This window comes from Fusarium keratoplasticum, chromosome 8 (genome assembly GCF_025433545.1).
Source record: "Fusarium keratoplasticum isolate Fu6.1 chromosome 8, whole genome shotgun sequence".
In the NCBI taxonomy this organism is placed as follows: Eukaryota; Fungi; Ascomycota; class Sordariomycetes; order Hypocreales; family Nectriaceae; genus Fusarium; species Fusarium keratoplasticum.
Genome location: NC_070536.1, coordinates 965,272 through 982,833, shown reverse-complemented (window position 1 = coordinate 982,833; position 17,562 = coordinate 965,272). Strand labels below are relative to the sequence as shown.

The 17,562-nt window shown below is 52.9% G+C and overlaps 5 protein-coding genes across 5 annotated transcripts; 1 reads left to right on the top strand and 4 right to left on the bottom strand.

Moving 5' to 3' along the window:
- Positions 1-1,641: 1,641 nt before the first annotated feature.
- On the bottom strand, positions 1,642-3,198 carry NCS57_01013300 (uncharacterized protein; the record flags this gene model as incomplete). The annotated part of the gene is made up of 3 exons (XM_053059888.1): positions 1,642-2,364; positions 2,419-2,992; positions 3,059-3,198. 3 exons carry the CDS (start codon positions 3,196-3,198, stop codon positions 1,642-1,644), a joined length of 1,437 nt encoding a protein of 478 aa, XP_052910282.1.
- An 898-nt stretch (positions 3,199-4,096) lies between these two features.
- Positions 4,097-4,738, bottom strand: NCS57_01013200 (uncharacterized protein; the record flags this gene model as incomplete). The annotated part of the gene is made up of 1 exon (XM_053059887.1): positions 4,097-4,738. The coding sequence occupies one exon, from the start codon at positions 4,736-4,738 to the stop codon at positions 4,097-4,099; it is 642 nt and encodes a 213-aa protein (XP_052910281.1).
- A 2,853-nt stretch (positions 4,739-7,591) lies between these two features.
- NCS57_01013100 (uncharacterized protein) lies at positions 7,592-9,010 on the top strand (the record flags this gene model as incomplete). The annotated part of the gene is made up of 6 exons (XM_053059886.1): positions 7,592-7,682; positions 7,768-8,154; positions 8,203-8,284; positions 8,332-8,451; positions 8,505-8,750; positions 8,800-9,010. The coding sequence occupies 6 exons, from the start codon at positions 7,592-7,594 to the stop codon at positions 9,008-9,010; spliced, it is 1,137 nt and encodes a 378-aa protein (XP_052910280.1).
- Positions 9,011-9,197: 187 nt separating this feature from the next.
- Positions 9,198-11,270, bottom strand: NCS57_01013000 (uncharacterized protein; the record flags this gene model as incomplete). The annotated part of the gene is made up of 1 exon (XM_053059885.1): positions 9,198-11,270. Exon 1 carries the CDS (start codon positions 11,262-11,264, stop codon positions 9,198-9,200), a length of 2,067 nt encoding a protein of 688 aa, XP_052910279.1. The 5' UTR covers positions 11,265-11,270.
- Positions 11,271-11,605: 335 nt separating this feature from the next.
- Positions 11,606-17,242, bottom strand: NCS57_01012900 (uncharacterized protein; the record flags this gene model as incomplete). The annotated part of the gene is made up of 3 exons (XM_053059884.1): positions 11,606-12,927; positions 12,974-13,937; positions 13,988-17,242. 3 exons carry the CDS (start codon positions 17,240-17,242, stop codon positions 11,606-11,608), a joined length of 5,541 nt encoding a protein of 1,846 aa, XP_052910278.1.
- Between the last annotated feature and the right edge of the window lie 320 nt (positions 17,243-17,562).

The following is a 17,562-nucleotide window of genomic DNA, read 5'->3' as shown; positions in this document are numbered from 1 at the left end:
ATGTTGAGCCTGGTGACAACAAAGGCTCTTGCTGAGGATCCTGTCAACAAGATATAGAATTCAGATCGAGATAACCTCCCCATGACAAGGGGAAACCCGTTGTCTGGTCCACTACGCGCCAAGGCAGGCCTCTCGGGAGTCAGATCCGTCATGGTGAGAAGTGGACTCTGGTGGAGCGCACTCCACAGCCAAGCAACAACGCCTGGTCCGCGCGGGATGAAAGATAAGAAGTATTTTAGAGGAAAAGAAGAGGATTATAGATTTGCTGTGCTGCGAGTCATTCCGAAAGCCGAGCATTGCCATTGTCATCGTGAGCGCCCGTCGTTATCCCTTATCCTTGGACATTGACATCCGCAAAAAGACAAGCACCAACAACGGGGTCCGAGTTCTCTCCCCTTTTTCCGTCATGAATAATAACAAGGTCAGGCGCCTGAATCCCCTACGCCCCATAGGACGACAGGTGCAGTGCCGATGTGTCTTCAGAATGCGGGGTGCCACACCGGGATATGCATCATAATCCGCATCTCCCACCCACTCAGAGTCCTCCAAATTCCCAGATCGACATCTGTTGTTCTTCCCGTGGCTTTTTTTCTTTACCCCAGGCATTTGAGACAGTTCCCCGGATCAAACTATTACAAACGGAAACCTAGACGAGGCCATCTACCGGGATTGTTGGTCCACCCAGCAATGCAGGCGGTGGTTGAGTCTGGGGAAGTGCTTGTGAGTAGGTGGATAAAAGAGGAGACCATCTCTTCTTTCTGGACGGGTTGATGCATTCTCTTTCATCTGTACTCAACCGGAGCGGCATCTTGCCCTTCCATCCGATGTCATCTCTGGGGTCGCACGCCGCATCCTTTCATGAAGCTAGCCAGTCATGCCACTTCCCGGATTGCGACGGTGACATTTCCGGGCGGTGAGAAGTCTCATCAAACTCACGGCAAAGCAGTCAAGTCTTGCCACCCCAGCTACAGATGACTGCCAGCACCTTTATTATTGCCCAATCTTAAGCCCTTACCATTAGCCAACTCGTGTTATTAGTCCGCGTCCGTACTTTCTAACATTTGAACAGTGAATTGTTTCCATTTGCTTCCTCCTCTTCTCCCACAGCCCTCCATTTTGACAGGGGTCGGATAAGGACCCTGCGACAGTATCTTACAAGTCATATTTGAACCTCGACGTATCTATCAGTATAGATATGCATCTGTATTCCCCATACTTCAGGGATAGGATTTTTGTAACAGGCAGGTCGGATGCCTCGGGCGCTATGAACCTCGAATATGAGCTTCTTCTAGCTGTAACCCCTCTTGTTGACATTTTGAACCTCACACTGCACTCTCAGGAGCATGTGAGAAGGGCCTACTGACCAGGATACTACCTGGACCAGGTTCCTTATCAACAGTAACGGAAAAGGGGACATGCCTCTCTTGGCCAGTTCGAAGCCATGCGATCTCCTTTATGGCTCGGCATACCAGGCCACAGCACTACCCACCGCCTGGGTAGCAACGTCTAAATGAACGCTGGGAAGGCCCAACGCTTGACCAACAGTGTATCTTACGCAGCAGCATATACTACAGCAAAGTATCTTGTCTATCTCTATATCTAATGTTTCTCATCCCAAAGAACCACCCACTGATGCTCTATCTACAGTCTAGCTCTATTCTCCTCAGCCTCCTCAGCCTCAGCCTTCGCATTCGACCTCTCCCACATGGCCTTGCGCAAATCCGACCCCTCGTTGAAAGCGCGGAACCACTCTCTCTTGAACGGCGGCAGCTTGCGTCCAACCCCTGGCTCACCCTCGCCGGCCAGCTCACGCACCTTGTCAAAGTAATCCTCAAAGTCGGGGTACACGACCGAGAACTTGGGTCCGTCGCCGTGTGTCTTTATTCGCTCGGTTTCCCATTGCTGCATTTCTTCGACGGAGGGGAGGGTTGCTCGACCTGCGAGGAGACGGGCTGCGTAGACGGCTTGCCATTCAAAAATCTTGAAGGTGAGACCAGCACCTACAGCGCCGACAAAGAGAAGAGTAGGGTCCTGGTTCCATACGACATGCTGGTAGATCCCGGGGACTCTGTTGTTGCGTAGCGGCACAGAAGGAAGGAATGGGAGAGTCCAGCTATAACCTGTCCCAAAGATGATGTGGTCGACGTCTAGGATCGAGGTGCCGTCAATGAGGTGTACTGTTCGGCCAGTGACCTTTGAGATAGAGGGATGCTTCTTGATCTTGGGGTGTGAAAAGGCTCCGTCGCCAAAGTAGGCATTCACCGTGTGTCCAATGGTGATGCTGTGAACCGGCGACTTGGCTGTGCCAACAAGATCGACAGCGATGTCCGCCGCCGAGACAGATGCCCCGACTGTCACAACTCGCTTCGCCAGACTGTTAGCTATTTCCACTTCGTGGGAAACTGTAGGGAAACTCACTTTGCCCTTGAAGTAATCTCGTCCGCGAAAGTGCTTGCTATGCAAAACACTCCCAGGACGGGACTTCTCAAACTGATCCAACCCATCTATCGGGGGGATATACGGCACCCAGTAATGTCCGCTAGCGACAACCACAGCGTCAAACCATTCCGTCCACCAGTAATCCTTCTCGTTACCTTCCTTTCGCAGAACAACCTTCCACTCGTCACCGACCTTTTCGACATGTTCCACAGTAGTGCTGTAAGAAACAAGATCCTCATAATTATTCCGCTGCAAAAGCCCAGCGATGTAATCTCGGATAACCTTCCAAGTCCGAAAGGGTGTATCAGGACCATGGATCCCGATTGACCACTCACTGCGAATCTCGGGGATGGGTTCCTGAGTAAACTCCATCGTCACACTTGCGACGTTGGTCTCGAGATACGGATAAATGGAGGACTCTTCAAAGCGCGGCTGACTAGACTTGGGCGCATAGGCCGGAAGCTTCTCGGGAATTGTTAGAGGCGCATCTGCAGTGCGGTCTGCCAATTGCGACAGGTTGGAGATTGTTGGGGGTTGAGACTTGTCGCCGATCCTGGGACTGTCAGCAATTGCACCATAGTTTGATGAAGGCAATTGTCAATGGAATTGGGATCTTTACCAGCAGCCTCCGGGACCTTCACGACGTTCAAATACTCGGATGAGATCGAATGTCTTTTCTTGAGCCAAGGCATCAACAGCGATAGCGCCCGCGGGACCAGCGCCTATGACTGCCACGCGCTTAACGGGAGGGATCGACATGGTGTCAATTGGAAGCCGACAATGAAAGAGCACACAAAAGACAAACTAGTCTGCTCAGAAACTCTTCTCAATCTGTACAAACAAAGAGTTGACAGAGGCAGAGTCCAACTTCCAAGACTCTTCGGGACATTAACCACCGCCCTTTTCTCCACCCGCCGGCTCAGCGGCAGCCAGTTAACTCGACGTGTGGGTGGGGATATGGTTGCGATGCCTTCGATTGTGCTTCGATTGTGCTATATCACGCCATCGCTAGCCCGCGGAAAAGCACGCTTTTTATATATGGGACGATATATGGAGCTGCGGTGAGGGCAAGTCGACTTGTCTTTGACTTGTGGCTTGGCTTGAAGGGCCGAATATGGTACTTTGTGGGAGCTTTATTACTGTTTGACAACCATGTCTATCCGACAGACTGACACATTTGTAACCTATTCAACAAGAAGTCGACGCGATGTAGCTCATTGGGCGACCTACCGGGTTCCATGACCAGCCAATGGCCTCAAGTACACGGTCCTCCAAACCATCTGTCACAGATATTTGAGTCGTCAAAGATGTCGCATCAGTTGCGGTTGATTCGTCGCCCACGATAAGCTTTGCGAGGTATTCTGATGACGGTAGGCTCACCGTTGTCAGAACGTCCAAGCGGAACAGACATGGGATGGATAGGACGAGGTGACAGTCCACTATGCCCATTTCTACGACACTCTTAAGGTACGAGAACTGATTTGAACATTATATTAATCGCAGGGAAGTACCCAAATACATATCCCGCTAAATCGCTTCGTGCATGTAGACTCCAAACTCCAGCCGTATCCCACGACGGATACGTTCAAAACTCCTTGTAACGCCTTGCAACAATATCAAACCAACCCTCGCCAGCTTTTGTACCTCCTATCCACCACTAGACCACAGCTCCGTATCGCACAGAAGCCCGCGACGACGGCGGAACGACCGACTGCTCGGGTCCGCAGCGCTCCAGCTCCCTCAGCCAGGCATTCATCCTCGCCTTCTTGTCGTCCTCGAGACTTCGGTGGTCGAGCGCGTTCCACTCGTCTTCGCTCAGACTCCAGAGCGTCAGGTGCTCGAGGATAGCCATGACGGCGGATATAACGATGACGGCGACGGGGTTTCCCCAGTCGGCAGACCATGCGGCGTAGAAGATGAGGACAAACGCGTCCAGCGCGTCGCTCAGGAGGTTCACCACCAGGGCACGCGTAACTTCGCGACGAGCAGTCGGGTCCGAAGGCAAATCGGCCGTGTAGAGGAAACCAGCGAGGAGCACGTCGCGCACGCCAATCAAACTAGCAAGCATGTATGCGCTTCCATCGGGAGGAATGTCGAGGGCCCAGAGACCAAAGCGCGGGTAGGCTATGAGGGAGAGGCCGCGCAGGAGACGAACGAGCGAAAAGGTGGCGATGGCGAGGCGCTGGACATTGTTTGCGACCGAGGGAGGAGGATCGGGCGATTGCCTCGCAAAGAGAGGAGTGGCGATGGCGGTGGGAGTGGAGATGGGGAGCAGAGGGGTCGTCGAGTCGGCGGGCATGACCTTTAGTCTATCAAGAAGGGACTATCGTCGAAGAAGAAACTGTGGGCGTCTGACACGGGGGACAGAGGAGGGGACGAGGCCGGTGTGTCTGGACTCTCGACGAGCTCGAATTTATCCCGAGACTGGATGAGGTAGGTGATGAGGAGAAGAGAGATGGGGACGGTGAAGAGAAAGGGCACGACAGCGGCGAGCAGCGTTATCAAGGTGGTGGCCATGATGATCCATCAGCTAGTTATAGGCTAAGGACTGTAACGTCGAGCTTTCACACACACAAAAGCAATGAGAAAAAAATAGGGCTCACGCGTTTCCCCACAGACCAGGAATCGTCATGGGATGGTCATGCTGAGACGGGCATGGTGGCGCCGATTTGTGAGGGTGTCATGACCCCGGGCCCCTCCATAATCGTCCAAGCTTCTTCTTCTGATCAGGATCTCGATGGCGCTAGGGGACGGCAGCTATGGGTGACGAGTCGGTGAGCGGCAGTTCTGCTGTAACACAAGAGACTCGGTTCATCACTTTGACTTCTGTCATGAATTGTTGAAGATTACAGTACTGTATTTCGGTGGCGAGTCATGTCAATCCATCGCGAGTCACCTCATTCTGTCCCGCAGCGAACTGGTGGAGGTCCAACCTCTCACCACTCGCATCCCCATCTGCGCATCATCCCACGCAGCCTTGGCCTGGCCTGCTTTTTTTTTTCGCTTATCCGAAAAATCCAGAACCAGTCGTCTCCTTCCCGTGGGAGATCCCCATGTCGTGCACACACACTGCGACGCTACCTCGCAGCGAGAGATAAGAAAAAGGCTCCTCTTGTGGGGGTCCCAGTCTATTTAAACAGTCCACATGACAACCCAAGCTTTCACGGTCTAGCTGCTTCTTTGCTTAGCTCTCACAGCTTTGCAGATTCAATTGCCGTCTTGGGACTGTCGAGCTTCTATCTCTTGGCACTAGGACGTGATGGTGTGCCAGCTTCTTACGGCTGCGTGCATCTCCATCTCAATGTTTGCATCTTGGCAATCACAATGGTCATTTCCCCATGCTTCGAGTTGCATTATTATACCCATCATCTCGAGGGCTCTTTGAGGCTCTTGCTTATTCTGGGACAGACCATATCGACCGGCACGTCGTAGCCGGATCCTTGATCTCCCCGCCCCCATGGCGATATTGGACATGGGTGCTGGTGAGGCTATCACGGCTATATCTGCAGTCTGGCTTGTTGTCTACCACGCGTTTACCAAGGTGGACGAGCATCACGCTGAACAGCCTCTTTCCAGATCCAATCCACCAGTATCATGTTCCACAATGTGAAGCTCCCTCCCTGCTTGACTCCGCGGAAGTTCAATTTAAGCTTCACTTCCATAACCGAGGCAAACATCCATCCACTGCCGAGGGCGTATGCGATGCCTCTTGGCTTCCATCGACGACCCCATACTGACGCCTTGAATCCATTCCACGGGGACCTCGCAGTCTGTGGCTCAGCCATCTAAAAGGTGCCCCGGCCCGAGGTGGTCGGGGACTTGTTGAGATCTTCATAGGTGGGACGCTTTGTGGCTGTAGTCTTTATTCTCCATCTACGCGACATTAAATGGCGTCCCGAGATCTTGGTCGTGATGGGGTGGTAAAGAGGGTCGTAGATCTTGGCACCGTAGATCCGCTCATCATCTTAATTCAAGCAACATTTGAGGCTATCTTTATCCGCAAGGCCGGTGGGGACCTGGTCAAGGTTTCTGGTGCGGTGGAGATGTCCTCTCGGGGATATATGCCATGACGGCTTACACCTGCTGATTTAGGTGTCTTGGAGGATAAACTGTGGATGATGTTTGCAGGATGAAAAGGGCTGACCAACAGAGAAAGACCTCGTCTCAATTGCATGCTCTCTCTATTGGTGATCAGAGTGCTCAACAAGACGAGGCCACTACAGCAGTCTTGTACCTTCATGCAGCTAATTAATTACAATTGCTTCGTGGTTCCAACCACGTCTTCTTGGCTTCTTCTCCTACATCACCAACAAAGCTCTTCCGTCCAGCAGCAGATGAATGTCTCAGCAACCCCCCATCACGCAACCGCACCCAACAACCAATCGCAGCCATCACCAAGTCCAAACCTCTACAACCAAGAGGCTCGAGCGCAAAGAAACGTCAATCCCAAGGAGTCAACAATCCCAGAGACTTGAGATGAACACGCCCACCGGGCTGGTATGCCCCAGCAGATCCCCCTCAACGCCCTACCGAGTCCGAGGCCCCGGGGAACGAAGACCCAAACTATCGAAATGAAAGCCTCGTTCATCACACCTGGGTTAGACACGCAGCATCTCGTCCCCCTCACTCGCTGTCATGATGCGCCATGCCGTCCCGACTGGCATTAAAGCCCCGGGCCCAGACTCTTGGGTTCGTTCCTCTCAAGTTTTTTCCGTCACAAGCTTTTCTTGGAACGCCATCGACTTGGCAGGTTTGCTGTCAATCATGGCTGGCAAATGGCAAGTCTTTTCCGTTTGGTGGTTTACATATTAGTGGCGTCTTCCGTGCCTTTTTTTTCTTCTTTGTCTCAATTCTCACACGCACATTTCTTGTTCTCTCTTCTCCCTTGCCTCAGTAACCTGTCACATTTCTGCACCAGGATAATCCACGAGGGGGATACTCTGTACACTGGGCATACCTGGTTCTTGCGTCTGCGCCCCACTGGTCGACTGAGGTTTCACTTCTCCTCATAGGGGACCTCCTCCTCTCGAAGACATTGCATGTTTGTCTCGTGATTCTATCCTCTTTCTCTCTATCTGGAACGTCCCGCTCGTCATTGAACCTGCGGCGCGTCGGTCAGAGTTACAATTGACGACACAACATACGTCCTATAATGGGCACTTCAGACAAACGAACAAGCCCCAGTGCGAGTCCAAAGGGGAGTCCGCGAATGCAAGATAAGCCGGATGATGTCAATGATCCAGGTATGGTAGCACAAAGCAGAGACCTAAAGGGGGGTTAACTGCCACGAGGGGACCACACTCTTATAATAGAAACTAACCCTCATAGAACAAGCACAACAACAACAACAAGAACCCCTCCCCCAAAACCAAGGCCTCCTCCACGGAAACACCTTAATCGAGGCCGGCGGCAGCGACGAAGACGGCGAATTCTCAGCCAGCGACTTTGACGCCGACTCGATAGCCGGTGACTCTGACTCTACCTCGATCGGCTCGAGCATCTACGAGCACAGCTTTCAAAACGGACGTCGGTATCATCGCTATCGCCATGGGAGGTACCCGCTGCCGAATGACGAGGCGGAGCAGAATAGGGAGGATATGCTGCATGCCATGATGCTGGAGGCTACAGATGGGAGATTGTGCTATGCTCCTATTGGGAAGAATCCGCAAAAGATTGCTGATTTGGGGACTGGGACTGGGATATGGGCTATTGAGAGTATGTGACTGACTGTTTAGATAGAGGAGCTTGCTAACACCCTCATAGTGGGAGACAAGTATCCGAGTGCAGAGGTGCTGGGTCTCGATCTCAGCCCAATTCAGCCTTGCTGGGTACCTCCAAACGTCAAGTAAGTCATGGTACAATGAGTGCAATCATGTTGCTAACTCTATGCAGATTCTTGGTCGACGACGTTGAAGATGAGTGGCTGAACGGCGACGACTTTGACTTTGTCCACCTCCGCAACATGATCCCCATCCTCAAGTCCCCAGTGCGTCTCCTCAAGCAAGCATACGCGTGTGTATCCCGTCTCACCCCGACTTCCCGATCCTTCTTCTAACTCCCATCAGAAACATGAAGCCCGGAGCCTGGGTGGAACTCCAAGACGTCGATGGCCAAGTACACACCGACGACGACACCATCCCCGAGGACTGGCCCCTTAAACGCTTCACAGAGTACCTCGTCCAGGCCTTTGCCCAGTTCGAAACCAATGCGCATGCTGCTGTATTTGGAGGCCAGTATCTTGCTGAGGCAGGCTTCGTCAATATCCAGCACAACTACATCAAGCTTCCCTACGGCACATGGCCCAAAGACAAGTAAGCCAGCCCCCCTTTAACCCACAAAGAGAATACTAACGCCGAATAGAGTCATGCGTCTGGTAGGCATGTACTACCGCACCGCCTGCGAAGAATTCTTCCCCGCTGTAGGAGCCCTCCACTTCCCCAAGATGGGCTGGGAAAAAAACGAGATGGAGATCTTCTTTGCCGAGTGCCGCAAGTCGATGAGAGACCCTAGAGTACATGCCTACGGAAAGATGCATTTCTGGAGCGGTCAGAAGCCTCTCGACGCTGAGTAGATTTACAAATGGGTGAAATTCGTCGAAGAGCGTGTTTTGAGTAAAAAGACGGCGGCGTTGTAGACAACAACACTACGCACTATGTGCTTTATGAATGATGGCTATCAGATACCAAACTTGTTAATCACCAAACTCCTAAACTTTTTTTGATACACCGTCTAGTCAATCCTTTATATTACCGCCCCTTTCACCTCCGTCCCTTCTTGGCCTTCTTGCTCCTCGGTTCCTCACCGTCATCCGCACCCCTCCTCTTCTTCCTACTCTCCTCAAGCAACTGCTGCATACCCTCTGTAGCCTTGAACTTGGGGTTCGAAGGATCAATAGCGTACTCGTGGCTCTCAAACACAGCCTTGAATCGGTCATCTGTAACATCCATCTTGAAGTCCTCCTGCAGGCCGCCGCGCGACTGCTTAGCCTCGGCCCGCTTCTTGGCCTTGCCCTTCTTCTTCTTATTCTTCTCGGCCTTGATGATCTCGTTCATGTCAAAGTGGTCCAAGTGCGCAACCTGGTTGTCGTCTGCGTCCTCGGCCATGACCTTTTCTAGCTGTGACTTTTGGGCCTTGGACTCGGCTTCAGCGGCCTCACGGGCTTGACGCTTCTTGAGACGCTCTTCCTTGCGGATGGAAGTCTTTGATACTGGCGCAGGGTCATCGGCAGTGGTGAAGAAAGGATCGTCGAAACCAAGGTCGTCTGTCTCAGCGGCTGGCGCATCTACAACCTCCTCGTCCGATGCGTCAGGGTCACGACCTTCTCGCTTGGCTCGAGCCTTTTCTCGCTTCTTCTCCTTTCGCTCCTTTTCCTTTCGCTTGTACTTTTCGATTGTTGTCTCCTCCGCAGCCTCCTTCTTGGGGGCGGATTCTGTGAGGGCGGGCGTAAAGGTGATTTCCATGTCACCCACAGGTCCATTCTTGGAAGACTTGGTAGGCTCCTCAGACAAGCCCAGGGCTGCTCGCATCTTTCGACGCGCCAACTCCTTCTTGGAGAGCTTGGGTTCATCCTCTGCCGCTTCCTCTTCCTCGGCAACCTCCTCCTCCACGTCATCCTCGTCCTCGCTATCACTGGCCAGATAGGCCTTGAGATCGTTCTCCTCAATCTCGCCGCGCTTACCAGTGAAAGCACGGTTGATGGACTCCTTGCGCGAGACCTCCTCTGGGTGCATGTCCCAAGTGAGCTTGACCTTGGAGCTCTGCAGAGCATTGGTGACAAACTCAATGGGGGTATAAGAGTCGGGCACCTTGTCGCATTCATCTCGGGGCTCGTCATCGAAGGTGACGTCGTCGGGGACGAATCGCAGGTCGAGGAAATTGGAGGAAGATTGGTACTCTCGTCCATCGACAGCCTCATACAGCTTCTGGGCGACCGATGGGCTCGAACAAATCATGACGGCGTAGTAGTACCGTAGACGGTCGAGCTGGTAGGATCGGAGCGCATCGCTGTCAAAGTCCTGGTCGTCGCCCTCTTGCAGCAGGGCCTTCTTGATCTTCTCATCCCCATCCTCACTCTCCTCGTCACTATCCTCATCAGAATCCTCATCCGAGTTGTCGCCCTTGGAGTCCTTGAACAATGCCTTCGGGGGTCCCTCAACTTCCTCCTGTTGCATGCGCTCCTTGCCAAACTCGCTGGGGTAGACTGAAATCTTCTCAATGCTGCCTCCACTCTCGGGGAGGAAACTGTTGAAAAGAGCCATCAAGTCGGTAGACTTGACGTGATCCCAGTCAAGGTTGACAATGGCGATTCGATTCGTCACCTCTCCAGCCTCGACCTCGTTCTGCTCATCCTGGAAGCGCTGCATGTCTCCTTCAGCGTCAACTTGCGCGCCACCCTCCTCCTCATCAGAATCAGACTCATCGTCAGAGTCAGAATCCGATTCGGAAGAAGAGAAGCCGCCGCCACGCGCAGGGTCATATTTCTCATGTGCCTTTCGCAGCTCCCTCTGAACCACCTCGTCGTCGTCAACCTCAATGTCCTCCTCCTTCTCCTCCTCGTCCTCGTCCTCATCCTCATCTTCCTGCCGGTATAGCCTCTGAAGAGCCTTTTTCTTGGAATCCGACTTTACTTTTCGGCCGTATCGATCAACTTTGGCGGTGGCAGTAAACTCGTTGTCCGTGAGCATGTGCGCGAATCGCTTGTCGATTGTCGTCTTGGTCTGCTTCTTCGATGGCAGGCGAAATCGGGGATCGGTTTCAAAGTCTGCGAATCGCGCATCAGCGATCCGACTAGCGGACGAGCCGCCCTTCTTCTTTGAGTTCTTCATGTTGGCGTGCGACGTGAAAGAATTGAGCTGCGATTTTGCGATGCTTGATGGAGGGGCAGAAAACGCATAATTTTTTGGCGGTCAACTTTTCTGCCCAAGGCGGTGAGCCCCTGTAAGTCGGGTCCGCAGACGAACGTCAAGGCACCGGGAGGCATCACGAAAAGACATCTCCAATCCCTGTAACAGAGGCGATGGGATTATTCTCCAGTTATAATGATCTAGGTTTCCAGCATATGCTCAAGAATTCATTGCTACAAACGAAAGAGGTATCTAGATGCCCAATTTTCCAACACCCGACGCCTTGCATTCAGCCAAGTTCAGTCTGCCATCAATGGAGGACCTTAGTTAACCTCCTCCACGAATCCAATCTGTCTCCTTGCGTCCGCACCTCCTGGAACCGAGGCTATCCGTTTCGCCAGCCTCTCCTGTGTCTCTACCAACTTCTTTTGAGCCTCCAATCTCTTGTTAATCCGTTCATCGGATCCTCTCTCGATGCGATCCAGCTCCTCCCGTTCACTAACCCGCAGGCTGCTGAGCGCCTGAGCGTTACTTGCACGCTCCGTATTCATCTTGGTTTCCCATTCCAGCATCTTCTGCTGTCGTGTCTCCTCGGCCTTCAGTTCCGCTGCGGCCACCGCCTTTGTGCGATCGAGGCTTGACTGGGTAAGCTTATGTTGCTCTGAAAGGCGTCTCTTCAACGCAGCATTGAAGAGCGATTCCTCCAGGTCAGCCTTGTGTCGAGTCGACATGAGGTCTTCATTATGAAGCTTGCGGCGGCGGGCATCCTCGATCTCTGCCTTGTTCTCCCAGATTTCTCTTTCCACATTAGCCACCTCCTTCCTCCGCGCGAGAGCAATGGCGTGGTCTTCCGACTCGAGCATGATGCGCCTAAGTCGAGCTCTTCGTTCTCGCTCTTCGACTTCCATATCAGCTGGCAGACCAATGGCATCATCTGGCTGGTCTCCCGAGTTCGCATAGTACACATCCACCGCCCGATTCTTTTGCAGTAGCTCGAGAAGTTGATCTCGCGTATCCGACTCGGGCATGACCTTCTTGATATACATTGTTGGTGAGTAAGTATACTCACCATCGGTGTAGTGGTTAAAGGGTTTGTTGATGTCCTTCCACATAGCCGCCTTCAGGAATACTCGAGTGGTCGCAAGGGCGTCTGAGGCTTCAAAGCAGAGAAGCAGCAATGATTTCCCATGTGACTTGATGCTCAGGTCAGATCCTGCCTTGACCAGGAACGTCATGACCCTATTCATGAGCTTTTCCCGGTCCGCCGTGAGCGCTCCCGAGTTGGATCCGTTGAGGCAGACCTCTCCTAGGGCACTACGGCCGTCGTGCAGTGGGCTGGGGAAATCAGGATGGTGACCATGCTCCACAAGAACCGTTACAGCCGCCAGATTCAGCTCCCTGGCAGCGTTGTGCAACGATCCATCATCTTCCGACTGGTCAATGGCGAGGAGGTTGCCCATCATCCGAGTAGATAGTTCACCACCGATTTCAGTCGCCATCGAGAGTGGTGTTCGACCCATGGCATCGGTAACATCGACGTTAGCGCCTTCGATGAGTAGTTCTTTGACAATGTCTGGCCGACGAGTTTGAATGGCCAGCATCAGCGGTGTCGTCCTGCTGATTGTTGTTTCAAAGTTGGCGTTGGCTATCAGAGTTAGTACTTGTTCGTGTCAGGGATGTCAGGGACTCACCGCCGCGCTCAATCAGCATCTTGATCAGGTTCGAGCTGACCTTCTTCTGCGGTTGAGCAATGGCCCATACCAAGACCGTCACTTCTTCAGGCTCGTCGACTTTATCGTGGATGCGATATGTCGTGGTCTGGTCGTGGTAGAATCCGGCGTCCAGCAATGTCTGTAGTACCTCGGATGATCTTGGATACTGCGAGATTGCCTTGAGGAGGATTGGCTCTGATCCAGGACTTCGCACCATGATATCCAGGCCAACTTCACCATCTCGGTATCCAGAAAACAGCTCAAAGAGCCTCAACACCTCGTCGGGGGACCTGGCCGTGTCGAACAAACGTTCAAAGGCAAGGGAGAGTGTTTGGGCTGATGGCTTGCAAGTGAGCAGCTTCTCCGTCCAGAACGCATTTGCCTTCGACGCCGCCCAAACCAGAGGTTCCCCATTCTCGTAGTCAACGTCCACGCCATGTTCAATGAAGAGCTCAACGAACTGGTCAGCCAGCGACTCGGTTTCGTCTGTGCTGTTCTTCATCACCAGAACCATGGCACCACTCAGAGCGTCCCCATTTGCTCCCTTTTCCAGGAGCATCTTTGCGACTTCGAAGCCCTCCGGGCTAAACCAGGTTGCGAATTTCTCAGCCGTAAAACCGCCTGAAAATATATGGTTGATGTCTTGCTCAGAGATGTCTCGCGCCAACAGCAACTTCAACGGAGATGCTTTGACACCCTGCACAGCCTGAACCATAGCGTAGCAGCCATTAGTCAGGGGGGATGCTCCAGAGTCAAGCAAGAGCTGAATCAGTCTTTCGTCTGGTTCCTCCTCACCAACAGCCTTGCTCAAGGCGATGTGGACCTCGTCAGTAGCTAGCATGCCGGCTTTGAACAGATCCTCAACAATCTGGTATCGAATGTCGCGACTTAGCTTCCAGCATGCCTTCAACGCTCTTATCAATGTTGGGGGTGATGCCTTCTTCTATTCAGACGCGTCAGCAACTCCACATGCATTAAGGCTAAGCCACTTACCTGGTTGCTCCCCTGATGCCATAGCCCCAATAACAACTCAAGATTTCCGACGAAAGCACTCCTAGTTGCCGCTACGACCGCTTCACCGTTGCTGTAATTAGGGTCCGCGCCAGCTGCCAACACAACTCGCAGAATCTCTTTCCCTGCTTCGCCGGACTTGGCAGCCGACACGAGTTGAATGTCCACAACTTCACCCGAGACGCCTCTCTTGAGGAGACGTTCAAAAACCATAGCTCTCTTGTTTAGATCTCCAACTTCTGTGGCAGCCTGGAAGCCTCGCTCAAGAGTGAGTTTCTGAACGTCAACATTTGACCTCAGAAGGACATCCAGAACCTCAACAGAGCCACCTCGACATGCCTCGATAATGGCCTGACCGTCATTTGTCGAGATGCTTGCGCCATGAGCAATCAGGACATCTCCAAGCTCAAGGTCTCCATCACGAGCCGCGATGAGCAATGCGTTGGAGGCTGCTTGCGGGGATACCCCAGCTTTCGCCAGCCGACTGCAAATGGCAAGCCTCGATGTCCAGTCCGTAATCTTCATTGCTGTGTCCAGGCAAGAGTTCCTGATCTCAATTGTATGCTTGGTCCGCGAGAGAAGCAGGTCAAGGATTTCAGGTGATTCCTTCGAAACGGCCAAGGCCAAGGCCTCGCCATCTGAGGCATCAGCAGAGCTGGCCAGGGTACTAACCAGCGCAAAATCAGAAGTGAAATGACCGATAGCATGACCAAGTGCCCTGTTGACCTCACGTGGTAGGGCGCCAGCTTCGACCAATGTCTTGGTGAAAGCCAAGCGGTTCATGGGGTCCGAAATAGACAGCGCATGAGGCAAAGCAACCGCAAGTGAAGCCGGGGTTGGAGTTTTCTCGCAGTTAAACATGATGTCAACCAGTGGCTCTCGAGCCGCAGCAACTGCAGTACACAGGGGCCGTGCTTGGTACGCATTGGGATCAGCGCCACACTCCAGCAGCTTCTTCAACGTGGACAAGGTAGACATGGACGATTTATCCGAGCTATCTTGAACGAGAGATTGGACTTCCCGAACTAGCATCGAGTTCAGGTCGAGTTTCCTGGCCGACTTTGATAATATCACGCCGAGCTTCCAAGCCTTGTTGTCTGTGGACGGAAGCGGTGCCAATCCGTCGAGACAACGAGGTATTGTGTCCACATTCTGCTTTCCAATGCTAAGGACTGTATCAAGGACCTTTGGATCCGGATTCTGAACGGCCTTTTGGAGTATCTGGCCGTCAAGGGCGTTGATGTCGGCCCTTCCTTGTTGCAGAATGAGATGAAGAAGGGACATATCGACTGGCTTTTCCGACAGTGTAGCCAGCAAAGCATCAGCCACATGCTTCACTCCAACACTTGCTCTGGCGTTGAACAGCATTGCCATCATATCATAGCGAGCTCGGTGGTCCGTAACCTTCATCACATCTTGTATCCGTGCTGCTGCTGTCTGGGGAGACGCGGCTTGCATCAGCGAAGAGAGAAGTCCGAGATCCTTCTGTACGATGATGGCGTGCAGCCCAGCTCCTTCATTGTAGTTGATATCCGCATTGTACTTCAAAAGTAGTTTAATGAGTGCGTCGTCTCGCTGGTAAGGGTCTTCACTGATCGCGTCTTGCAGGGCAGTGTGCAAACATGGGCCAGTCAATGCCCCTTTGAGGAAAAGTTCGACCATGTGATATCGGTCTCCATTCGGGAGGCTCTTGATCATGGGGAAAATTGCCGAGAGGGTTTCATTCGAAGGCCTTGCTGCAAGGATCCTCGAGGTCATGTCTGCGTCTCCTCTCATGACAGCGGTGCGTAAGGCCTCCCCATTCTGGAAATCTGGGGACGCGACAGCATGGCGGTTGTTGATGCGTGGCTTCCCGTGGCTATTTGGGTGTCCATTCGTTTGGTCATGAAAGTGAGGGTTCAGAAGAAGCTCGACTGATTCAGTATCTCCAGACTTGGCTGCTAGGACAAGACTTTCGTTCAAGGCAGCCCCGTTGGCACCCTTCTTGAGCAGAATACGAAGCAACGCTTGTCTCGCTCCAGCTGGCGCTTGCTGTGGGATCAAAGAGACACAGTCCGATGCCAGGGCAGGGTCAATGGCAGTAGACCCATTGAGCAAAGAACTGACGAGACTCACTTGACCCTTCAACACGGCAGCCTTCAGAGCAGAGGCATCATTATGCTCAACAGAAGCTCCATAACGGGCCAAAAGATCAGCCATCTCAAAGAACTGAGACTCACAAGCCAGCTCGAGCGATCGAGCAAGAATTTCACCTTGGGCACCACAGCAGAGTAAAAGTTCGGCAAAGTCGAGCTTCATCTTTGGGTTTAGCTTTGGGTGTTCAATGAGTATCCCGAATGCCTCTTCCAGGCCTGGGCTTTGAGGAGGCTTGTTTCCGGTGGCAATGGCCATCGCGATGTCTCTTCGCTCGTTGTTGATCGCAATTTTGAGGGCTTCAGCTTGATTGTAGTTTCCATCTGCTGTAGAGCGGCTGAGATGCAGAACAGTGTCGAAACACTTTGATCTTACAGCGTCTGTCAGTCCTTGCGAGACGCAAACCGGTGATGGTCGCCCCTCTGATCGTAGAATGAGTGCAACAATGCCCGATAGAGCAGGCACAGAACAGGCTTGGCGGAACTCATCCTGGCCCTCGGCAGTCTGGGAAGCATTCGCGCCGTATCTGAGAAGAACTTCGACTATTTGTGGGTTTCTAGTCCTAATGGCCGCTGGGAGACAGGTATCGAGTGACAGGGGGTCGGCATGAGGGATGAGAACCTGGACCATTTCGAGTTGATCTCGCTCGATAGCAGACTTAAGCAGTCGTGTGCGATCGACACCATTGTCGAAACTGCGACGTCGATTCAATAGTCCAGATTTGTGTGTTTGCATGCCGCTAAGATCGATACCCGCAGCAGCCAACTTTGCGATGAGAGCTTCAGCAACACCGGCAGATCCGGAGCTATCAACCCAAGAGTTCAACACATTGAAGATCTCCTTCGTGTCCCAATGCTTGCCCTTCTTGAGATTGCCAGATGAGAAAGCTCGGGAAAGACCACTCTTGGGCCGTAGCTGGGCGACTTCGGCGCATCTCCTCTGCAATAGGCCTTCGGCGACCTCATCGTCGGCTTGCGTTCTGAAGGAGGGCGGCTGCTGCGGCCGTGCAAGGGGAGCAGGTGCGCTAGGCGGAAAGGTAAAACCCCATTGCTGCGAGAGTTGAATGATGCGCCTCTGACGGGCGTCGGCCGGAGTTTGGTGCATGTTTGCTTTAACTTGGAGCTGTCATTTGGAAGATGCAGGGCTGCAAGTTGTCCACCGTTGCAGACCAAGGCCGGATCAGGGTAATTCGCGCTCCAGGCGTCGTGAAACAGAGTGATCCTATGTGGCGGAAGGTCGGAAAGCTGACGACGCTCAGTAGAGTAACGAGCGAGAGAATTCAAGCTTTGGAGCGGCGGCGGAAGATATCGAGGCGACGTAAAAATACAGGTTCAAGTTGAGGAAAAAGATGGAAGAAATCCTGAAGCTGCATCCCCTCATAGGTAAGGCTGGGACCTCAAAGCCAATATGCAAGAGCTTCCCCG